At 53.1% G+C, this 24,254-nt stretch overlaps 1 protein-coding gene across 7 annotated transcripts in view; it reads right to left on the bottom strand.

The window, feature by feature from the left end:
* Positions 1-24,254, bottom strand: part of PCM1 (pericentriolar material 1) — a 382,937-nt gene that overhangs the window by 270,528 nt on the left and 88,155 nt on the right. For all 7 annotated transcript variants that reach the window (XM_075347110.1, XM_075347104.1, XM_075347105.1 and 4 more), the window contains one exon: positions 3,721-3,937. In XM_075347110.1, the coding sequence (XP_075203225.1) occupies positions 3,721-3,937 (217 nt within the window). The remainder of the gene's footprint in view (positions 1-3,720; positions 3,938-24,254) is intronic.

The following is a 24,254-nucleotide window of genomic DNA, read 5'->3' as shown; positions in this document are numbered from 1 at the left end:
TGATGTCGATTGATGCTAGGAAGTCTCCTTGGGACATCGAAGCGATGACAGAGCGGAGGGATCCCATGCGAAACCGCCTGGTTCTCACATGTCTGTTGAGCAATTTGAGGTCCAAAACGGGACGGAATGAACCGTCCTTTTTTGGCACCACGAACAGGTTGGCGTAAAAACCGCGACCACGTTCCTGAAGGGGAACGGGGATCACAACTCCTTCTGTCTTCAGAGTGTCCACCGCCTGAAAAAGTGCAACGGTTCGCTCGGGGGGCGGAGATGTTCTGAAAAAACGAGACGGAGGACGAGAGCTGAACTCTATCCTGTAACCGTGAGACAGAATGTCCCTCACCCATCGGTCTTGGACATGTGGCCACCAGGCGTCGCAAAAGCGGGAGAGCCTGCCACCGACCGAGGATGCGGTTTGGGGAGGCCGAAAGTCATGAGGAGGCCGCCTTGGAGACGGTGCCTCCGGCGGTCTTTGGAGGACGTGACTTAGACCGCCATGCAGAAGAGTTTCTCTGGCTCTTCTGTGGCCTGTTGGATGAGGAGGATTGGGATCTGGCTGAGGGCCGAAAGGACCGAAACCTTGCTTGAATTTTTCGTTGCTGAGGTCTCTTTGGTTTGGGCTGGGGTAAGGACGAGTCCTTTCCCTTGGATTGCTTAATAATTACATCCAATTGCTCGCCAAACAATCGGTCGCCAGAAAAAGGCAAACCGGTCAAGAACTTCTTGGAAGCAGAGTCTGCCTTCCATTCGCGTATCCACATGGCCCTGCGGACTGCCACCGAATTGGCGGATGCTACCGCTGTACGGCTAGCCGAGTCCAGGACAGCATTCATGGCGTAGGTGAAAATACCGACGCCTGAGAAGTCAAAGACGCTACTTGAGGAGCAGAGGTACGGGTGACCGCATTAATCTCAGACAGACAAGTTGAGATAGCCTGGAGTGCCCACACTGCTGCAAAGGCTGGGGCAAAGGACGCGCCTATGGCTTCATAGATGGATTTCATTAGGAGCTCTATCTGCCTGTCCGTGGCATCCTTGAGCGATGAACCGTCAGCCACTGCTACTACGGATCTAGCCGCCAGTCTAGAGACTGGAGGATCCACCTTGGGATATTGAGCCCAACCCTTAACTACGTCAGGGGGGAAGGGGTAACGTGTGTCATTAAGGCGTTTAGTAAAGCGCTTGTCCGGGAAAGCCCTGTGCTTCTGGATAGCATCTCTGAAGTTAGAGTGATCGAAGAAAGCACTCCGAGTACGTTTGGGAAACCTAAACTGGTGCTTCTCCTGCTGTGAGGCCGACTCCTCTATAGGTGGAGTTGGGGGAGAAAGATCTAGCACCTGGTTGATGGACGCTATAAGGTCATTTACTATGGCGTCCCCTTCAGGGGTATCAAGATTGAGAGCAACGTCAGGGTCAGAGTCCTGGGCTGCGACCTCCGCCTCATCCTCTAGAGAGTCCTCAAGCTGAGACCCCGAACAGCGTGATGAAGTCGGGAAAGATTCTAAGCGAGCCCGCTTAGCTGGTCTGGGACTGCGGTCCGTGCCGGAGTCCTGCACGTAATAACTAGAGGCCACCCCAGGAGCACGCTTCGTCGCAAACCGAGAGGGGCCTGGGGGCGATCCCGCAGTGCCCGGGGCCTGTGTAAGGGCCGGTCTGGACTGCAAGACTTCTAGTATCTTAGCAGACCATTTGTCCATAGACTGAGCCATGGATTGTGAAAGTGACTCAGAGAGTTTCTCAGCTAAAACTGCAAACTCTGTCCCTGCCACCTGTACAGGGGTAGCCGGCGGTTCTACCTGGGCCGAGGGTCCCACCAGTGCCCCAGGCTCCGGCTGAGCGAGTGCCACAGGGCCCGAGCATTGCTCACAGTGAGGGTAGGTGGAACCTGCAGGTAGCATAGCCGCACAAGAGGTACAGGTTGCAAAATAACCCTGTGTCTTGGCACCCTTGCTCCTTGTGAACGACATGCTGTTGTCTCCCAGGAGAATGATCACAGAGGGATATATCGCCACAAGCTAACAGTACAGCCGAACCGAGAAAAATGTATACAAATATAATATATATATATATATATATATATACAGTTCGGCGCTCTAGGGGGACCAGCACCGGGTGACCGGTGTGGCTTATCGACCGCTCAAGCGGTGTGTGGCCACCAGATTCCCTGCCTCGGGTCTCCCAGAGCTGCAGCCAGAAGTCCTCCACCGGCAGAATGTGCTTAAAACATAGCTGTCGGCGTTCACAGGGGAGGAGGGAGCCGTGGGCGTAACTACAAAAGTGCGGGAATCTGGTGCCCCAGAGTGATTAGTGAGGGGGGAGGAGGACAGCTAAGTGTGCTCCAGCCCTCACTGTCGGCGTCAGACCAACCGTCCCGCCCTTTCCCCTGACTGGCAGGCCCGGGGGCGGGAGTTTAAGGCACTAGGCCGCAAAAGCCGGGAACTAAAGTTAAAACCGCGGCCGGCAAGCAGGTGCGGTCGGCGCGGTAGTCCCGGTCTCATACCAACACCGCAGTCGCTGCAGCGTCTGAGGCCAAAGTGCTCCATGCACCGTCCCCAAGGGGACACAGAGTACCTGTAGATGCAGGGCCCTGTCCCTGATGATACTCCGTCTCCTGTCCGTCAGAATCCCAAAGGGGCTGCGGAGGGAGCCCGGTCCCAGTGCCTGGATGACCGGATAGGATCCCACTTCTCCCAGAGCCCCTAAGGGATGGGGAAGGAAAACGGCATGTGGCTCCAGCCTGTGTACCCGCAATGGGTACCTCAACCTTAACACCGCCGACTTAGTGGGGTGAGAAGGGAGCATGCCGGGGGCCCTGTTAGGGGCCCTCTTTTCTTCCATCCGATACAATCAGCAGCTGCTGCTGACTAAAATGGGAGCATGAGTGAATGTGTGCCTCCTTCAACACAAAGCATAAAAACTGAGGAGCCCGTGATGCACGGGGGGGTGTATAGGCAGAGGGGAGGGGTTACACTTTTTAAAGTGTAATACTTTGTGTGGCCTCCGGAGGCAGTAGCTATACACCCAATTGTCTGGGTCTCCCAATGGAGCGACAAAGAAAGTTAACACTGTGTTCAGGATTCCTGGGGCTCTCTTCCATGCATTAGCCAGGGCCTTTCTCATAATAAATACTGTATATTCACAGCCCTGGGAGCCTTTCCTGCACAGCCTTTTCTCCCTTTGTCTGGGAAACCAGTCAGGGGGGGTATCTCACCTTAAACACTGCTTCAATCCAGGCAGTGACAATAGCAGAGTCAGCTTGCTGTATCCGGTCACAACGGTGCCATATTCAACTCAGAGCCTGCAAAGAGGGGCTGAGGAATTGTGCCTCTGCCCTGGGCTTTGGAAAATCGGTGTCTATGGAACCCGTCGTTCAGCCCAGGATCCAGCATTGCGGGAGGGGGTACGTGTAAGGCAACACTTCACTTTCCCGCCCGTTGATAGTAGTGGGAGATCGGTCCCAAAAGGAAACCGTCGCCCTCAAAAAATAAACATTGAAAGGAAGTGCCTCCTACAGACACTAAGCTAAAACTGAGGCTGCCTGGCCCGGCCAGGGGGTTTATACTGCAGAGGAGGAGCTATGCTTTTGCATCTACTTAGTGTCCTTCTATGGATAGGCAGCATAACACCCATGGTCCTGTGTCCCCCAATGAGGCGTTAGAGAAAAAATAAATTGTGCTTGGAGAACACAGGGCCGCTACGATAAGTGCTTCTGACAACTTACATGTAGTGTTATTCAGATGTTGATCCTGTAGTGTGTGAAGTTCTCCCAGTATAGAGTCCATTTTCTGTTTCTTTTCCAACAACACTCCCACTTTACTGACAAACGGCCCCCTTTCTTCAGAAGCCGGTTCTGAAATGGACGAGTTTAAACTTTGGGAAATTGCTCTTGTGAGTGATAAGCTTTCCGCCTGTCTCCTGTTATCTGGAACTGGAGGGCTCTGAAAGGAATGACAGAAAACAAATCAAGTGAATAGAAGCAAGAGCTCCAGACAAGTATCTTCTGTGGATTACACCTGATCTTATGTTTAACCCCTTAGTGACGAGGCCAAATTTTTAAAGTCAGACATATGTCACTATGTCGTAATAACTTTGGAAAGCTTCATCCCATCTCAGTGATTGAGTCTGTTTTCTTCGTGATACTTTGGACTTTATGTTAATGGAAAATGTAAGTAGATATTTTTATAATTAAATGCAAAACATATCAGAAATTAGAAAAATATTTCTAAAAATTTGCAATTTTTCAATCTTTGAAAGATTATCACTTTCTTGCGGATAGTCACACCACCTAAAAAAAGTTAATAAACTACATTTCCCTTATGTCTCCCTGACATAAACACCATTTGTTAAAGATCCTTTAATTTTCTGTTAGTTTTATAAATGTAGCAACATTTTTTTTTATATTTTCAAGGAAATTTACTAAACTTATTTTTCTAGGGATCTATTTGGTTTTGAAGTGACTTGAAGGGACCTATAGCTGAGGAAAAAAAAAAAAAAAAACTGATACCACTTTAAAAGCAGCACCTCAGCATATTCAACACTGCTGTTGGGTCAATTATTAACCCTTACAGTGCATTTAAGGAATTAATGCAAAATGGCATGACAGGAATGAAAAGAAGGGAATTTTGTTACTTACCGTAAATTCCTTTTCTTCTAGCTCTTATTGGGAGACCCAGACGATTGGGGTATAGCTACTGCCCTCCGGAGGCCACACAAAGCACTACACCAAAAGTGCAAGGCCCCTCCCCTTCTGGCTATACCCCCCCGTGGTATCACGGGTACTCCAGTTTTAGTGCCAAAGCAAGAAGGAGGAAGCCAACAACTGGTTTAAACAAATTAACTCCGAGTAACATCGGAGAACTGAAAAACCGTTCAACATGAACAACATGTGTACCCGCAAACAGCAAAAACAATCCCGAAGGACAACAGGGCGGGTGCTGGGTCTCCCAATAAGAGCTAGAAGAAAAGGAATTTACGGTAAGTAACAAAATTCCCTTCTTCTTCAGCGCTCTATTGGGAGACCCAGACGATTGGGACGTCCAAAAGCTGTCCCTGGGTGGGTAAAGAAATACCTCATGTTAGAGCTGCAAAACAGCCCCCCCCTACGGGGATGTCACTGCCGCCTGCAGGACTCTTCTACCTAAGCTGGCATCCGCCGAAGCATAGGTATGCACCTGATAATGCTTGGTGAAAGTGTGCAGACTCGACCAGGTAGCTGCCTGACACACCTGTTGAGCCGAAGCCTGGTGCCGTAATGCCCAGGACGCACCCACGGCTCTGGTTGAGTGGGCTTTTAGCCCTGAAGGAACCGGAAGCCCAGCAGAACGGTAGGCCTCTATAATTGGTTCTTTGATCCATCGAGCCAAGGTGGCTTTAGAAGCCTGCAACCCCTTGCGCGGACCGGCGACAAGGACAAAAAGTGCATCGGAACGGCGCATGGGCGCCGTGCGGGAAATGTAGATCCTGAGTGCTCTCACCAGATCTAGCAAACGCAAGTCCTTTTCATACCGGTGAACCGGATGAGGATAAAAGGAAGGCAAGGATATATCCTGATTAAGATGAAACGAGGATACGACCTTAGGGAGAAACTCCGGAATGGGGCGCAGCACTACCTTGTCCTGGTGGAACACCAAGAAGGGAGCCTTGGATGACAGAGCTGCCAGCTCAGACACTCGCCGAAGCGATGTGATCGCAACAAGAAACGCCACTTTCTGTGACAGGCGAGAAAAAGAAACTTCTTTGAGAGGCTCGAAAGGCGGCTTCTGGAGAGCAACTAGTACTCTGTTCAGATCCCATGGATCCAACGGCCGCTTGTACGGGGGCACAATATGACAGACCCCCTGCAGGAACGTGCGCACCTTAGGAAGACGTGCTAGACGGATAGTGCCGAGACTTGCCCTTTAAGGGAGCTGAGCGACAAGCCCTTTTCCAACCCTGATTGCAGGAAAGACAGAAAAGTGGGCAATGCAAATGGCCAGGGAGACACTCCCTGAGCAGAGCACCAGGTTAAGAAAATCTTCCACGTTCTGTGGTAGATCTTAGCAGAAGTTGACTTCCTAGCTTGTCTCATTGTGGCTACCACTCCCTGGGATAAGCCTGTTGACGATAGGATCCAGGACTCAATGGCCACACAGTCAGGTTCAGGGCCGCAGAATTCTGATGGAAAAACGGCCCTTGAGACAGCAGGTCTGGACGGTCTGGAAGTGACCACGGTCGGCCGACCGTGAGATGCCACAGATCCGGATACCACGATCTCCTCGGCCAGTCTGGGGCGACGAGTATGATGCGGCTGCAATCGGATCTGATCTTGCGTAATACTCTGGGCAAGAGTGCCAGAGGCGGGAATACATATGGGAGGCGGAACTGCGACCAATCTTGCACCAAGGCGTCTGCCGCCAGAGCTCTTTGATCGCGCGACCGCGCCATGAATGCCGGGACCTTGTTGTTGTGCCGAGACGCCATTAGGTCGACGTCCGGCACCCCCCAGCGGCGACAGATTTCTTGAAACACGTCCGGGTGAAGGGACCATTCCCCTGCGTCCATACCCTGGCGACTGAGGAAGTCTGCTTCCCAGTTTTCTACGCCTGGGATGTGAACCGCGGAGATGGTGGATGCTGTGTCCTCCACCCAATTCAGAATGCGCCGGACTTCCTGAAAGGCTTGCCGGCTGCGCGTCCCTCCTTGGTGGTTGATGTATGCCACCGCTGTGGAGTTGTCCGACTGGATTCGGATCTGCTTTCCTTCCAGCCACTGTTGAAAGGCTAGTAGGGCCAGATACACTGCCCTGATTTCCAGAACATTGATCTGAAGGGTGGACTCTTGCGGAGTCCACGTCCCCTGAGCCCTGTGGTGTAGAAACACTGCTCCCCACCCCGACAGACTCGCATCTGTCGTGACCACTGCCCAGGATGGGGGCAGGAAGGATCTTCCCTGAGACAATGAGGTGGGAAGGAGCCACCATTGTAGAGAGTCCTTGGCCGTCTGGGAAAGAGAGACTTTCCTGTCTAGGGAAGTCGTCTTCCCGTCCCATTGGCGGAGAATGTCCCATTGAAGTGGACGCAGATGAAACTGCGCAAAGGGAACTGCTTCCATGGCTGCCACCATCTTCCCTAGGAAGTGCATGAGGCGCCGTAAGGGGTGCGACTGGCCCTGAAGGAGAGATTGCACCCCTGTCTGTAGGGACCGCTGCTTGTTTAGCGGAAGCTTCACTCTCGCTGCTCGAGTATGGAACTCCATGCCAAGATACGTTAGTGACTGTGTCGGTGACAGATTTGACTTTGGAAAGTTGATGATCCATCCAAAAGTCTGGAGAGTCTCCAGCGTAGCCTGTAGACTGAGTTGGCATGCCTCTTGAGAGGGTGCCTTGACAAGTAGATCGTCTAGGTAAGGGATCACCGAGTGTCCCTGAGAGTGCAAGACTGCTACCACCGCCGCCATGACCTTGGTGAAGACCCGGGGGGCTGTCGCCAGACCGAATGGCAGAGCTACGAACTGAAGATGGTCGTCTCCTATCACAAAACGTAGAAAACGTTGATGTTCTGTAGCAATTGGCACGTGGAGATAAGCATCTTTGATGTCTATTGAGGCAAGGAAGTCTCCTTGAGACATTGAGGCAATGACAGAACGGAGGGTTTCCATCCGGAACCGTCTGGCGTGCACATGTTTGTTGAGCAGTTTTAGGTCCAGAACAGGACGGAACGAGCCGTCCTTTTTTGGCACCACAAAGAGATTGGAGTAAAACCCTCTCCCTTGTTCCTGAGATGGTACAGGAACCACTACTCCTTCCGCTCTTAGGGAGTCCACCGCCTGCCGCAGGACATCTACACGGTCTGCATGTGGGGAGGTTCTGAAGAACCGAGCTGGAGGACGAGAACTGAACTCGATTCTGTACCCGCGAGACAAAATGTCTGTCACCCACCGGTCTTTGACCTGTGACATCCAAGTGTCGTAAAAGCGGGAGAGCCTGCCCCCGACCGGAGATGCGGAGGGAGGGGACTGGAAGTCATGAGGTAGCCGCTTTGGAAGCGGTTCCTCCATTTGCTTTCTTGGGGCGTGAGTGAGCCCGCCAGGAATCTGAGTTTCTTTGCGTCCTCTGAGTCCCTTTGGACGAGGAGAATTGTGTTTTGCCCGAACCTCGAAAGGACTGAAACTTCTGCTGCCACTTTCTCTGCTGAGGTTTGCTTGATCTGGGCTGGGGTAAAGAGGAGTCTTTACCCTTGGACTGTTTAATGATGTCAGCCAATGGCTCGCCAAACAGTCTATCTCTAGATAAAGGCAAGCTGGTTAAACATTTTTTGGAACCAGCATCTGCTTTCCAGTCCTTTAACCACAATGCCCTGCGCAAAACTACCGAATTGGCAGACGCCATTGAGGTGCGGCTGGTAGATTCTAGGACCGCATTGATAGCGTAAGAGGCAAACGCAGACATCTGCGAGGTAAGGGACGCCACTTGCGGCACCGCTGGATGTATGATAGCATCCACTTTTGCTAAACCAGCTGAAATAGCTTGGAGTGCCCATACGGCTGCGAATGCTGGAGCAAACGACGCGCCGATAGCTTCATAGACAGATTTTAACCAAAGGTCCATCTGTCTGTCATTGGCATCCTTAAGTGAAGCGCCATCCTCCACTGCAACTATGGATCTAGCTGCAAGCTTGGAAATCGGGGGGTCCACCTTTGGACACTGGGTCCAGCGCTTGACCACATCAGGGGGGAAAGGATAACGTGTATCCTTAGAACGTTTAGAGAAACGCTTTTCTGGATGAGCGTCGTGTTTCTGGATTGATTCTCTGAAGTCAGAGTGATCCAACAGAGCACTTAATTTACGCTTGGGATAGAGGAAACGAAACTTCTCCTGCTCTGCCGCTGCCTCTTCTGCTGAAGGGGCTGGGGGAGAAATATCTAACAGCCTATTGATGGCTGAGATAAGATCGTTTACCATGGCGTCCCCATCCGGGGTATCCAGATTGAGAGGGGTTCCAGGATTAGACTCCTGATCACTCTCTTCAGACACATCACAGGGAGACTGATTGCGCTGAGACCCTGAGCAGTGTGATGACGTTGAGGGTCTTTCCCAGCGAGCCCGCTTGGGGTGGCTGGGGCAATCATCTGAGTCATTATACTCCTCCTGAGAAGCCGGGGACCCCCTTGCAGTCTGGATTAAATCCAACTGCGGAGGATTAGAGGACATAGACCTCGCCGTGTCCATAGACTGAGCCCCAGGCATGGATTGCAAAGTTTCCAGGATTTTTGCCATAGTCACAGACATATTAACCGCAAAAACTGCAAAGTCTGTCCCTGACACCGGGGCAGGACTTACAAGCGTCTCAGCCTGGGTCACTACCTCTCCGGACTCCGGCTGGCGAAGCAGCACCGGATCTGAGCATTGCACACAATGGGGGTCATTGGAGCCTGCTGGTAGAGCAGCCCCACATGCAGCACACGCAGTGCACACAGCCCTAGCCTTGGCAGCTTTGCGTCTTGTGGATGACATGTTGCTGCCTCCTCAGAGCGATCTGGGGTATTCAGCCAGGAAGCGACCTCACAGTGCAAGAAATCAATAAATATCTATGTCCAGTGACACAGTACACTAATACACAGTAAGGCACTAGAGGGGCCAGCTGAAAAGCCGCTTACCGCCCGCTTAAGAGCGGGTGTGTGGTCTTCCAAAGCCCCTCAGTCTAGGTCTCCCAGAGCCTTGCGTCCTTCCTCCAGCCAGACATGCATGTAATGGCTGCCGGCGTCCTGAGAGAGGAAGGGGGGCGGGCCCTGGGCGTTCCTGACCAAGAGCGGGAAGCCTGCTTCCCTCTGTGCCTAGTGAGAGGGCTGGAGCATGTAAATCAGGCTCCAGCCCTCGTCGCTGCCGTGAAACAGCGTCTCTCCCCTACCCTGATTGACAGGGTGGGGGCGGGAACGATCGGAGCTGCCGGCGTCCTAGGCCCAAAAGCCGGGGACTAGAGTTATAAACGCCGCCGCCGTAAAAGCGCGGTCGGCGTATCCCCGGCGCACCACAAGTCACAGCAGCGCCGCCCGGCCCAGTGAGGGTCGGCGCTGCGTTCCCAGAACACAAAGTCCCCCAGATAACTGTAGGAACACCAGCTCAGTGTACGGTCCCCGGCGCACTACAACACCCAGCCAGCCCGGAGTGTGTCTGTGCCTGCCGGGGACACAGAGTACCTGTATGATGCAGGGCCCGGTCCCTGATGGTACTCCTGCTCGTCATCCACCAGGTGCTATGGGTCTGTGGATGGAGCCCGGCGTCAGAGCTTTGAGGCCGGCAGGATCCCACTTCCACAGAGCCCCCAAGGGGATGTGGAAGGAAAACAGCATGTGAGGCTCCAGCCCTGTACCAGCAATAGGTACCTCAACCTTACAACACCATCCAGGGGTGAGAAGGGAGCATGCTGGGGGCCCTATATGGGCCCTCTTTTCTTCCATCCGAAATAGTCAGCAGCTACTGCTGACTAAAATCTGTGGAGCTATGCATGGAATGTCTGACCTCCTTCGCACACAAAGCTAAAACTGGAGTACCCGTGATACCACGGGGGGGTATAGCCAGAAGGGGAGGGGCCTTGCACTTTTGGTGTAGTGCTTTGTGTGGCCTCCGGAGGGCAGTAGCTATACCCCAATCGTCTGGGTCTCCCAATAGAGCGCTGAAGAAAGAAGGGAATTTTGTTTACTTACCGTAAATTCCTTTTCTTCTAGCTCCTATTGGGAGACCCAGACAATTGGGTGTATAGCTTCTGCCTCCGGAGGCCACACAAAGTATTACACTTTAAAAAGTGTAACCCCTCCCCTCTGCCTATACACCCTCCCGTGCATCACGGGCTCCTCAGTTTTGGTGCAAAAGCAGGAAGGAGGAAACTTATAAATTGGTCTAAGGTAAATTCAATCCGAAGGATGTTCGGAGAACTGAAAACCATGAACCAAAAGAACAATTCAACATGAACAACATGTGTACACAAAAGAACAAACAGCCCGAAGGGAACAGGGGCGGGTGCTGGGTCTCCCAATAGGAGCTAGAAGAAAAGGAATTTACGGTAAGTAAACAAAATTCCCTTCTTCTTTGTCGCTCCATTGGGAGACCCAGACAATTGGGACGTCCAAAAGCAGTCCCTGGGTGGGTAAAAGAATACCTCGATAAAAAGAGCCGAAACGACCCCCTCTTACAGGTGGGCAACCGCCGCCTGAAGGACTCGCCTACCTAGACTGGCGTCTGCCGAAGCATAGGTATGCACCTGATAGTGTTTCGTGAAAGTATGCAGACTAGACCAGGTAGCTGCCTGACACACCTGCTGAGCCGTAGCCCGGTGCCGCAATGCCCAGGACGCACCCACGGCTCTGGTAGAATGGGCTTTCAGCCCTGAAGGAATCGGAAGCCCAGAAGAACGGTAGGCTTCAAGAATCTGTTCCTTGATCCACCGAGCCAAGGTTGACTTGGAAGCCTGCGAACCCTTAAGCTGGCCAGCGACAAGGACAAAGAGCGCATCTGAACGGCGCAGGGGCGCCGTGCGAGACACGTAGAACCGGAGTGCTTTCACTAGATCTAATGAGTGCAAATCCTTTTCACATTGGTGAATTGGATTAGGGCAAAATGAAGGTAAGGAGATATCCTGATTGAGATGAAAAGGAGATACCACCTTAGGGAGAAATTCCGGAACGGGGCGCAGAACCACCTTATCCTGGTGAAAAACCAGGAAGGGGGCTTTGCATGACAGCGCTGCAAGCTCCGACACTCTTCGGAGTGATGTAACTGCCACTAGAAATGCCACCTTCTGCGAAAGACGTGATAAAGAGACATCCCGCAGCGGCTCGAAAGGTGGTTTCTGAAGAGCCGTTAGCACCCTGTTAAGGTCCCAGGGTTCCAGCGGACGCTTGTAAGGTGGGACTATGTGGTAAACTCCCTGCAGGAACGTGCGACCTGCGGAAGCCTGGCCAGACGCTTTTGAAAAAATACGGAGAGCGCCGATACTTGTCCCTTGAGAGAGCCGAGTGACAAACCCTTGTCCATTCCGGATTGAAGGAATGAAAGAAAAGTGGGTAAGGCAAAAGGCCAGGGAGTAAAACCATTATCAGAGCACCAGGATAAGAAGATTTGCCAAGACCTGTAATAGATCTTGGCGGACGTTGGTTTCCTGGCCTGTCTCATGGTGGCAATGACATCCTGAGATAACCCTGAAGACGCTAGGAGCCAGGACTCAATGGCCACACAGTCAGGTTGAGGGCCGCAGAATTCAGATGGAAAAACGGCCCTTGTGACAGCAAGTCTGGGCGCTCTGGAAGCGCCCACGGTTGACCCACCGTGAGATGCCACAGATCCGGGTACCACGACCGCCTCGGCCAATCTGGAGCGACGAGAATGGCGCGACGACAGTCGGATCTGATCTTGCGCAACACTCTAGGCAGCATCGCCAGAGGAGGAAATACATAAGGCAGTCGAAACTGCGACCAATCCTGAACTAATGCGTCCGCCGCCAGAGCTCTGTGATCTTGAGACCGTGCCATGAATGCCGGGACTTTGTTGTTGTGCCGTGACGCCATGAGATCGACGTCCGGCGTTCCCCAGCGTCGACAGATCTCTCGAAACACGTCTGGGTGAAGGGACCATTCCCCCGCGTCCATGCCCTGACGACTGAGAAAATCTGCTTCCCAGTTTTCTACGCCCGGGATGTGAACTGCAGAGATCGTGGAGGCTGTGGCTTCCACCCACTGCAGAATCCGCCTGACTTCCTGGAAGGCATGACGACTGCGCGTGTCGCCCTGGTGGTGGATGTATGGGAAGGCAGTGGCGTTGTCCGACTGTATGCGGATCTGTCTGCACTCCAGCCACCGATGGAAAGCCAATAGGGCTAGATACACTGCCCTTATCTCCAGAACATTGATCTGAAGGGAAGACTCTACCGGAGTCCAGGTTCCCTGAGCCCTGTGGTGGAGGAAAACCGCTCCCCACCCTGACAGGCTCGCGTCCGTGGTGACCACAGCCCAGGTTGGGGGTAGGAAGGATTTTCCCCGCGACAGAGATGTGGGTAGGAGCCACCACTGAAGAGACGTCTTGGTTGCAAGGGAAAGAGACGTTCCTGTCGAGGGAAGTCGACCTCCTGTCCCATTTGCGGAGAATGTCCCATTGGAGTGGCCGCAGATGGAATTGCGCGAAGGGCACTGCCTCCATCGCTGCCACCATCTTCCCTAGGAAGTGCATGAGGCGCCTCAAGGGGTGTGACTGACCCCGAAGAAGAGATTGCACCCCTGCCTGCAGAGAAAGTTGTTTGTCCAGCGGTAGCTTGACTACCGCTGACTGTGTATGAAACTCCATCCCGAGGTAAGTCAGTGATTGGGTCGGTGTCAACTTGGATTTTGGGAAGTTTATGATCCACCCGAACTGCTGGAGAGTCGCCAGAGCGACGGTAAGGCTGTGTTGACACGCCACCTGAGAAGGTGCCCTAACTAGGAGATCGTCTAAGTAGGGAATCACCGAGTGGCCCTGAGAGTGTAGGACCGCCACAACGGATGCCATGACCTTGGTGAACACCCGTGGGGCTGTCGCCAGGCCGAAAGGCAATGCCACGAACTGAAGGTGTTCGTCCCCGATGGGGAAACGCAAGAAGCGTTGATGTTCAGGTGCGATCGGCACATGGAGATAAGGATCCTTGATGCCGATCGATGCTAGGAAGTCTCCTTGTGACATCGATGCGATGACCGAGCGGAGAGATTCCATCCGAAACCGTCTGGTGCTCACATGTCTGTTGAGTAGTTTGAGGTCCAGAACGGGACGGAATGATCCGTCCTTCTTTGGCACCACGAACAAGTTGGAGTAAAAGCCGCGACCATGTTCATGAGGGAGAACGGGGATCACAACTCCTTCTGTCTTCAGAGCGTCCACTGCCTGAAAAAGTGCGTCGGCCCGAGCGGGGGGCGGAGAGGTTCTGAAGAAACGAGTCGGGGGACGAGAGCTGAACTCTATCCTGTAACCGTGAGACAGAATGTCTCTCACCCATCGGTCTTGAACATGTGGCCACCAGGCGTCGCAAAAGCGGGAGAGCCTGCCACCGACCGAGGATGCGGTTCGGGGATGCAGAGAGTCATGAAGAGGCCGCCTTGGAGGCATTGCCTCCGGCGGCATTTTGGGGGCGTGACTTAGACCGCCACGCATAGGAATTTCCTCTGGCCTTTCTCCGGCCTGCTGGACGAAGAGGATTGGGACTTGGCGGAGGGACGAAAGGACCGAAACCTCGATTGTATTTTCCGTTGCTGAGGTCTCTTCGGTTTGGACTGGGGTAAGGAGGAGTCCTTTCCCTTGGATTCCTTAATAATCTCATCCAATCGTTCGCCAAACAATCGGTCTCCAGAAAACGGCAAACCGGTTAAGAACCTCTTGGAAGCAGAGTCTGCCTTCCATTTGCGCAGCCACATGGCCCTGCGGACTGCCACAGAATTAGCGGATGCCACCGCTGTACGGCTAGCAGAGTCTAGGACTGCGTTCATGGCGTAGGAAGAAAAAGCTGACGCCTGAGAAGTCAAAGACGCAACCTGCGGAGCAGAATTAAGTGTGACCGCATTAATCTCGGCCAGACAAGCTGAGATAGCTTGGAGTGCCCACACGGCTGCAAAAGCCGGGGCAAAAGACGCGCCCGTGGCTTCATATATGGATTTCACCAGGAGCTCTATCTGCCTGTCAGTGGCATCTTTTAGCGATGAGCCATCTGCAACCGATACCACAGATCTAGCCGCCAATCTAGAGACTGGAGGATCCACCTTGGGGCATTGAGCCCAACCCTTAACTACGTCAGAGGGGAAGGGGTAACGTGTGTCAGTAAGGCGCTTAGTAAAGCGCTTGTCCGGAACCGCTCTGGGCTTCTGGACAGCGTCTCTGAAGTTGGAGTGATCGAAAAACGCACTCCGTGTACGTTTAGGGAACCGAAACTGGTGTTTCTTCTGCTGAGAAGTCGACTCCTCTACAGGTGGAGGCGGGGGAGATAGATCTAACACCTTGTTGATGGACGAGATAAGATCATTTACTAAGGCGTCCCCTTCAGGTGTATCAAGATTGAGAGCAACGTCAGGGTCAGAGCCCTGAGCTGCGACGTCCGCCTCGTCCTCCAGAGAGTCCTCAAGCTGGGAACCCGAGCAGCGTGAAGAAGTCGGGGAAGATTCCCAGCGAGCCCGCTTAGCCGGTCTGGGACTGTGGTCCGGGCAGGAGTCCTCCACGTGAGACCTAGGGCCCCCCCTGGGAGCGCGCTGCGGCGCGGACCGAGAGGGGCCTGGAGGCGACGATCCAACAGGGCCCGGGGCCTGTGTAAGGACCGGTCTGGACTGCAAAGCTTCTAGCAGCTTGGCAGACCATTTGTCCATAGACTGAGCCATGGATTGTGAAAGAGACTCAGTTTCTCAGCAAAAACGGCAAACTCTGTCCCTGCCGCCTGGACAGGGGGAGCAGGTGGTTCTACCTGAGCCGAGGGGCCCACTAGTGACCGAGGCTCCGGCTGAGCAAGCAAAACAGGGGTCGAGCATTGCTCACAGTGAGGGTAGGTGGAACCCGCAGGTAACATAGCCGCACAAGAGGTACAGGTCGCAAAAAAGCCCTGTGCCTTAGCACCCTTGCTCCTTGTGGACGACATGCTGTTGTCTCCTAGGAGAGTGATCACTGAGGGTATATGGGAAAGGGTATACAGCCCGACCGAACAGAAATATATATATAGAATACGTATCTATTCCGGCACCCTAAGGGGACCAGCACCGGGTGACCGGTGTGGCTTACCGACCGCTAAAAAGCGGAGTGTGTGTCCTCCAGATTCCCTGCCTTAGGTCTCCCAGAGTTGCAGAGCTCTTTCTGATAATCCTCCACCGGCAGAATGCCAAAAAAAATGGCTGCCGGAGCTCTCTGGGGAGGAGTGGAGCCGTGGGCGGCGCTAGAAAAGTGCGGGAATCTGGGGTCCCCACAGTGATCAGTGAGGGGGGAGGAAACATACAGGATGCTCCGGCCCTCACATCCGACGTCAGGTCGGCAGTCCCGCCCTTACCCCTGAAAGGCAGGCCCGGGGGCGGGAGTTTTGCTACTAGGCCGCGATGAAGCCAGGGACTAAATTTAAGACCGCGGCCGACAAGCAGGCGCGGTCGGCGCGGAAGTCCGCCGGTCTTCACAAATCAGCAGCTGCTGCAGCGTCCGGGAAGAAGGCGCTCCATGCACAGTCCCCATGGGGACACAGAGTACCTTAGAGATGCAGGGCCCGGTCCCTGAGGATGAATAGACTCCTGTCCGGCAGATTCCCACAGGGGCTGCGAAGGGAGCACGGTCCCAGTAAATGGATGACCGGTCAGGATCCCACTTCTCCCAGAGCCGCTAAGGGATGGTGAAGGAAACGGCATGAGGCTCCGGCCTTTGTACCCGCAATGGGTACCTCAACCTTAACAGCACCGCCGACGTAGTGGGGTGAGAAGGGAACATGCCGGGGGCCCTGTGGGGGCCCTCTTTTCTTCCAACCGATATAACTAATATGAGAATGCATGAGTGGATGTGTGCCTCCTTCCACACAAAGCATAAAACTGAGGAGCCCGTGATGCACAGGAGGGTGTATAGGCAGAGGGGAGGGGTTACACTTTTTAAAGTGTAATACTTTGTGTGGCCTCCGGAGGCAGAAGCTATACACCCAATTGTCTGGGTCTCCCAATGGAGTGACAAAGAAGAAGGGAATTTTGTTTACTTACCGTAAATTCCTTTTCTTCTAGCTCCAATTGGGAGACCCAGACAATTGGGTGTATAGCTACTGCCTCCGGAGGCCACACAAAGTATTACACTTAAAAGTGTAAGGCCCCTCCCCTTCTGGCTATACACCCCCCCGTGGGATCACGGGCTCCTCAGTTTTAGTGCAAAAGCAAGAAGGAGGAAAGCCAATAACTGTTTTAAATACAAATTCAACCCGAGAAACAGCCTCGGAGAACTGAACTGTTCAACATGAACAACATGTGCACCCGAAAAAAAAACAAACTTCCTAAGAAAACAGGGCGGGTGCTGGGTCTCCCAATTGGGGCTAGAAGAAAAGGAATTTACGGTAAGTAAACAAAATTCCCTTCTTCTTTGTCGCTCCTAATTGGGAGACCCAGACAATTGGGACGTCCAAAAGCAGTCCCTGGGTGGGTAAAAGAATACCTCGTGATAGGGCCGTCAAACAGCCCTTTCCTACAGGTGAGCCACCGCCGCCTGAAGGACTTGTCTACCTAGGCCGGCATCCGCCGAAGCGTAGGTATGCACCTGATAATGCTTGGTAAAAGTGTGCAGACTCGACCAGGTAGCCGCCTGGCACACCTGCTGAGCCGTAGCCTGGTGCCGTAATGCCCAGGACGCACCCACGGCTCTGGTAGAATGGGCCTTCAGCCCTGATGGAATCGGAAGCCCAGCCGAACGGTAGGTGTGAAGAATTGGTTCCTTGATCCACCGCGCAAGGGTGGACTTGAAAGCTTGCGACCCTTTACGCTGACCAGCGACAAGGACAAAGAGTGCATCCGAGCGGCGCAGAGACGCCGTGCGGGAAATGTAGATCCTGAGTGCTCTCACCAGATCCAATAAATGCAAACCCTTTTCAAATTGGTGAACTGGATGCGGACACAAAGACGGTAAAGTGATATCTTGATTGAGATGAAAGGAAGATACCACCTTGGGAAGAAATTCTGGAATTGGACGCAGAACTACCTTGTCCTGGTGAAACACCAGGAATGGAGATCTGCATGATAACGCCGCCAGCTCGGACACTCTCCGAAGAGACGTGACCGCCACTAGAAAGGCCACTTTCTGTGAAAGACGAGAAAGGGAAACCTCCTTCATAGGCTCGAAAGGCGGCTTCTGGAGAGCAATTAGAACCTTGTTCAGGTCCCAGGGCTCCAACAGCCGCTTGTAAGGGGGGACGATATGACAAACCCCTTGCAGGAACGTGCGTACCTGAGGAAGTCGCGCCAGGCGTTTCTGAAAAAATACGGATAGCGCGGAGACTTGACCTTTAAGGGAGCCAAGCGACAAACCTTTTTCCAACCCAGACTGCAGGAAGGAAAGAAAAGTAGGCAATGCAAAAGGCCAGGGAGAAACTCCCTGAGCAGAGCACCAAGATAGGAATATCCTCCACGTCCTGTGGTAGATCTTGGCGGAGGATGGCTTCCTAGCCTGTCTCATGGTGGCAACCACTTCATGAGATAAACCTGAGGCCGCTAGGATCCAGGACTCAATGGCCACACAGTCAGGTTCAGGGCCACAGAATTCAGATGGAAAAACGGCCCTTGAGACAGCAAGTCTGGACGGTCTGGTAGTGCCCACGGATGGCCTACCGTGAGGTGCCACAGATCCGGGTACCACGACCTCCTTGGCCAGTCTGGAGCGACGAGAATGGCGCGGCGGCAGTCGGACCTGATTTTGCGGAGCACTCTGGGCAACAATGCCAGAGGTGGGAACACATACGGTAGCCGGAACTGCGACCAATCTTGAACTAAGGCGTCTGCCGCCAGAGCTCGGTGATCGTGAGACCGTGCCATGAAAACCGGGACTTTGTTGTTGTGCCGTGACGCCATCAGGTCGACGTCCGGCATCCCCCAGCGGCAACAGATCTCCTGAAACACGTCCGGGTGAAGGGACCATTCCCCTGCGTCCATGCCCTGGCGACTGAGAAAGTCTGCTTCCCAGTTTTCTACGCCTGGGATGTGGACTGCGGATATGGTGGATGCCGTGTCTTCCACCCACGTCAGAATCCGCCGGACTTCCTGGAAGGCTTGCCGACTGCGTGTTCCCCCTTGGTGGTTGATGTATGCCACCGCTGTGGAGTTGTCCGACTGAATTCGGATCTGCTTGCCTTCCAGCCACTGTTGGAAGGCTTGTAGGGCAAGATAGACTGCTCTGATTTCCAGAACATTGATCTGAAGGGTGGACTCTTTCCGAGTCCACGTACCTTGAGCCCTGTGGTGGAGAAACACTGCTCCCCACCCTGATAGACTCGCATCTGTCGTGACCACCGCCCAGGATGGGGGTAGGAACGACTTTCCTTTTGACAATGAGGTGGGAAGAAGCCACCACCGGAGAGATTCCTTGGCTGCCTGAGAGAGGGAGACCTCCCTGTCGAGGGACGTCGACTTCCCGTCCCGTTGGCGGAGAATGTCCCATTGTAATGGACGCAGATGAAACTGCGCAAAAGGAACTGCTTCCATTGCTGCTACCATCTTCCCTAGGAAGTGCATGAGGCGCCTCAAGGGGTGCGACTGGCCCTGCAGGAGAGATTGCACCCCTGTCTGTAGCGAGCACTGTTTGTCCAGTGGAAGTTTCACTATCGCTGAGAGAGTATGAAACTCCATGCCAAGATATATTAGTGATTGGGTCGGGGTTAGATTTGACTTTGAAAAGTTGATGATCCACCCGAAACTCTGGAGAGTCTTCAGTGCCACGTTCAGGCTGTGTTGGCATGCCTCTTGAGAGGGTGCCTTGATAAGTAGATCGTCTAAATACGGGATCACAGAGTGACCTTGCGAGTGCAGGACTGCTACTACTGCTGCCATGACCTTGGTGAAGACCCGAGGGGCTGTCGCCAGCCCGAAAGGTAGAGCTACGAACTGCAGGTGTTCGCTTCCTATAACGAAGCGTAGAAAACGCTGATGCTCTGGTGCAATCGGCACGTGGAGATAAGCATCCTTGATGTCTATTGATGCTAGGAAATCTCCTTGAGACTTTGAGGCGATAACGGAGCGGAGAGATTCCATCCGGAACCTCCTGGTTTTTACGTGTTTGTTGAGCAGCTTTAGATCCAGGACGGGACGGAACGACCCGTCTTTCTTTGGCACCACAAACAAATTGGAGTAAAAACCGTGGCCTTGTTCCTGAAGAGGAACGGAAGTCACCACTCCTTCCGCCTTTAGAGCGGACACCGCTTGCAGTAGAGCATCGGCTCGGTCGGGCGGTGGAGAAGTTCTGAAGAAACGAGTTGGAGGACGAGAGCTGAACTCTATCCTGTACCCGTGAGACAGAATGTCTCTCACCCAACGGTCTTTGACCTGTGACAGCCAAATGTCGCCAAAGCGGGAGAGCCTGCCACCGACCGAGGATGCGGAGAGAGGAGACTGAAAGTCATGAGGAAGCCGTCTTGGTAACGGTTCTTCCGGCTGGCTTTTTTGGGCGTGATTGAGTCCGCCAAGAATCTGAGCTCCTCTGATCCTTTTGAGTCCTTTTGGACGAGTAGAATTGGGACCTGCCTGAGCCTCGAAAGGACCGAAAACCAGACTGTCCCCTCCTCTGTTGGGGTTTGTTTTGTCTGGGTTGCGGTAAGGCTGAATCCTTACCCTTGGAGTGTTTAATGATTTCATCCAAACGCTCACCAAACAATCGGTCACGAGAAAAAGGCAAACTGGTTAAGCACTTCTTGGAAGAAGAATCTGCCTTCCATTCTCTCAACCACAGGGCTCTGCGTAAAACCACGGAGTTGGCTGACGCCACCGCCGTACGGCTCGTAGAGTCTAGGACAGCATTAATCGCGTAAGACGCGAATGCAGACATTTGAGAGGTCAATGGTGCCACCTGCGGAGCAGATGTACGTGTGACCGTGTCGACCTGTGTAAGGCCAGCTGAAATAGCTTGGAGTGCCCATACGGCTGCGAATGCTGGCGCCAACGACGCTCCAATAGCTTCATAGATGGATTTTAACCAGAGCTCCATCTGTCTGTCAGTGGCATCTTTAAGTGCCGCCCCATCTTCCACTGCAACTAGAGATCTGGCTGCAAGCCTGGAGATTGGAGGGTCCACCTTGGGACACTGTGTCCAGCCCTTGACCACGTCAGGGGGAAAAGGATAGCGCGTATCTTTAAGCCGTTTGGAGAAACGCTTATCTGGATAAGCGTGGTGTTTCTGGATTGCGTCTCTAAGTCAGAGTGGTCCAGAAAAGTGCTTAATTTACGCTTGGGATACCTGAAATGGAATTTCTCCTGCTGTGAAGCTGCCTCCTCCGCAGGAGGAGCTTGTGGAGAAATATCTAACATCTTATTGATGGACGCTATAAGATCATTCACTATAGCGTCACCATCCGGGGTATCTAGATTGAGAGCGGCCCCAGTATCAGAATCCTGATCAGTTACATCCGCCTCATCACACAGAGAGTCGTCCCGCTGGGACCCTGACCAGTGTGATGAAGTTGAGGGTCGCTCATAGCGAGCCCGCTTAGGTTGTCTGGGACTGTCGTCCGAGTCAGAGCCGTCACCCTGGGGTGCATGTGACACACCCGGAGCTAGGAAGTGTTCCAGCTGAGGGGGACCAGGGGGCAATGAACCAACAGTGCCCATGGTCTGAGTTACTGGTCTAGACTGCAATGTTTCAAGAATTTTAGACATAGTCATAGACAATCTGTCAGCAAAAGCTGCAAACTCCGTCCCTGTCACCTGGACAGCATTCACAGGTGGTTCTCCCTGGGTCACCTCTAGCAGAGGCCCCGGCTGAGCAATTGCCACAGGGGCCGAGCACTGCACACAATGGGGGTCAGTGGAACCTGCCGGTAGAGCAGCCCCACATGCGGTACAGGCAGCATATAAAGTCCGTGCCTTGGCACTTTTGCTTTTTTGCGGACGACATGCTGTTGTCTCCTTGAGAAATCTGAGGAGGGTATATAGCAGAAAATCACCAGCGACCGTACAGTGCAAAGTATTGCCAGCACAAAATACAAAGTACACTATGACACAAGTGGGGGAGAGCCCTTGAGGGCTGCTTACCGCCCGCTGAAAAGCGGGTGTGAGGTCGTAGAATCCCTTGTCTGGGTCTCCCAGCCTCCCCTCTGCAGCTCAGCGTGCAAGCAGGAATGGCTGCCGGCGTCCTGTGAAGAGGGGCGGACCGTGGGCGTGCCACAAACAAAAGTGCGGGAAACTGCGTCCCACTGTGCCTAGTGTGAGAGCTGGAGTATGTAAAACAGACTCCAGCTCTTAGCGCTGCTGGTCTGTACAGCGTCCCGCCCTCCTCCTGACTGGCAGGTCTGGGGGCGGGAACGATACGAACTAGGCCGCAAAAGCCGGGGACTGTAGTAATCTAGCGCGGCCGTCATATATGCACGGCCAGCGCGGAAGTCCCCGGCGCACCACAAATCCCAGCCGCGACGCAGTAAACACTGACCCCAGCGGCCGGATCGGCCGATCGTACTAAGTCTCCTCACTCAGCAGAGCTGTAGTGAGTAACGGCACAAGCGCAGCAGCGCTGTTTACCCCGGCGCACTAACACACCCAGCAATGCTGCAGTGTGCGTGCGGTAAGCACGGGGACACGGAGTACCTTAATGAAGCAGGGTCCTGTCCCTGAGGAAACTCCGCTCCGTATCCAGCAGATCCTCCAGGGGCTGTGGATGGAGCACGGTCTCAGTGCCCGGAGACCGGTCAAGTCCCACTTCACCCAGAGCCCTAATGGGGATGGGGAAGGAATCAGCATGTGGGCTCCAGCCTCCGTACCCGCAATGGGTACCTCAACCTTAACAAACACCGCCGACCGCAAGTGGGGTGAGAAGGGAGCATGCTGGGGGCCCCCGTATGGGCCCTCTTTTCTTCCATCCGACATAGTCAGCAGCTGCTGCTGACTAAACAGTGGAGCTATGCGTGCATGTCTGACCTCCTTTGCACAAAGCATAAAACTGAGGAGCCCGTGATCCCACGGGGGGGTGTATAGCCAGAAGGGGAGGGGCCTTACACTTTTAAGTGTAGTACTTTGTGTGGCCTCCGGAGGCAGTAGCTATACACCCAATTGTCTGGGTCTCCCAATTAGGAGCGACAAAGAAAAAATATTTTACCACCTAAATGTTGCTAACTTCTGAACAGGCCACTAAGGCTGCTTTCACACTTTTTTTTTTTTTTTTAACATGCGTCATGAACTTTTTTTGCTGTAAAAGCGGATCCTGCTTTTACAGCAAAAAAACGCATGCAAACGCATGCATTATTTTGCAGAATCCTGTCACTTTAAGTTTATGGGCGGGCATTGGAGTCATGTGATCGGGAGTCAGTGGAACTGAACGTGAGACTGGGAGCCGGCATCTGACAGCTGCAGAGGCTCGTAACCAAGGTAAACATCAGGTATCTTGCTTGGATACCCGATAATTACGTTGGTTACGAGCATCCGCAGGTGCTAGGAGCCGGGCTCCCTGCACACGTAACCAACGTAAACATCGGGTAACTAAGAGAAGCGCTTTGCTTGGTTACCCGATATTTATCTTGGTTACGAGTGTCTGCAGCTCTGGGGAGAGGGAGAGGGTGAGAGAGGCCAGAGAGGGAGGGGGCAAGAGGGAGGCGGAGAGAGACAGAGGGGGAGGGGAGAGAGGGACTGATCACCCGAGGCTGGTTTCTGGGCATGCTCAGTAGAGCAAGCAGGATCCTGTCTATCAGCATGCCAGCGTTCACATGCGTTTGCATGCAGTATAGTCAGGATCCAGCAATTTGCAGTATTTGGACGCAGCTCAAAAACGCTACAAGTAGTGTTTTTGAAAAATGTTAAACTTGAAGTCGCTGGATCCTAACTATAACGCACGCGAACGCATGTGAACGCATGTTGACGCGAGTCCATTGCAAATGCATTGAAATGAAAACGCATTTGCACTGGATCCGTTTTTGCGTTAAAAAACCGTTCATGACGGATGTTAAAAAAACGTAGTGTGAAAGCAGCCTAAAGCTGCTTGACTCCAAGGCCATAATTTAGACTTAAATTGCTATGGCAACCATCAGTAACACACAATCATCATCTCAGAATGCGGATTGGGTTAACGAGGGAACCCCCACACTAACCATATAGATGAGGTGTCACTATTAACAGCAGCATCTAAGTGGTTAATTGGCCATGGTCAATGAGAACACCCATTGTGACTGATAGTGGACAGTCAACAGCTGCAGCATTTCCACCCATTTGGGGATGCTATTCTCTTATAACTCAGGTCAGTAAAAAGATGTATTGCTGGTCACTAAGGGGTGAAACCCAACAAGCTAAAAACGGAAAACCATTAAAAAAAATAAAAAAAAAGGTAAGCTACGGTGACAATGTGCCTGTGTACTGGTTGAACAGCCATTCATATGAAAGTATGCGGTGTAATTTTAAATCTCCCACCAGAAACAGCGGCTGTGTCCAGAGGAGTCTTTCAAATGTAAAGGAATTGTGTGCAATTATATAACCTTACGTATATCCCCTTGTTTCTGGAAGAAGGGAATTTTGTTACTTACCGTAAATTCCTTTTCTTCTAGCTCTTATTGGGAGACCCAGACGATTGGGGTATAGCTACTGCCCTCTGGA

This window comes from Anomaloglossus baeobatrachus, chromosome 1 (genome assembly GCF_048569485.1).
Source record: "Anomaloglossus baeobatrachus isolate aAnoBae1 chromosome 1, aAnoBae1.hap1, whole genome shotgun sequence".
NCBI classification, from domain to species: Eukaryota; Metazoa; Chordata; class Amphibia; order Anura; family Aromobatidae; genus Anomaloglossus; species Anomaloglossus baeobatrachus.
The sequence above is the reverse complement of the archived record's forward strand: the minus strand, read 5'-3'. Positions and strand labels throughout refer to the sequence as shown.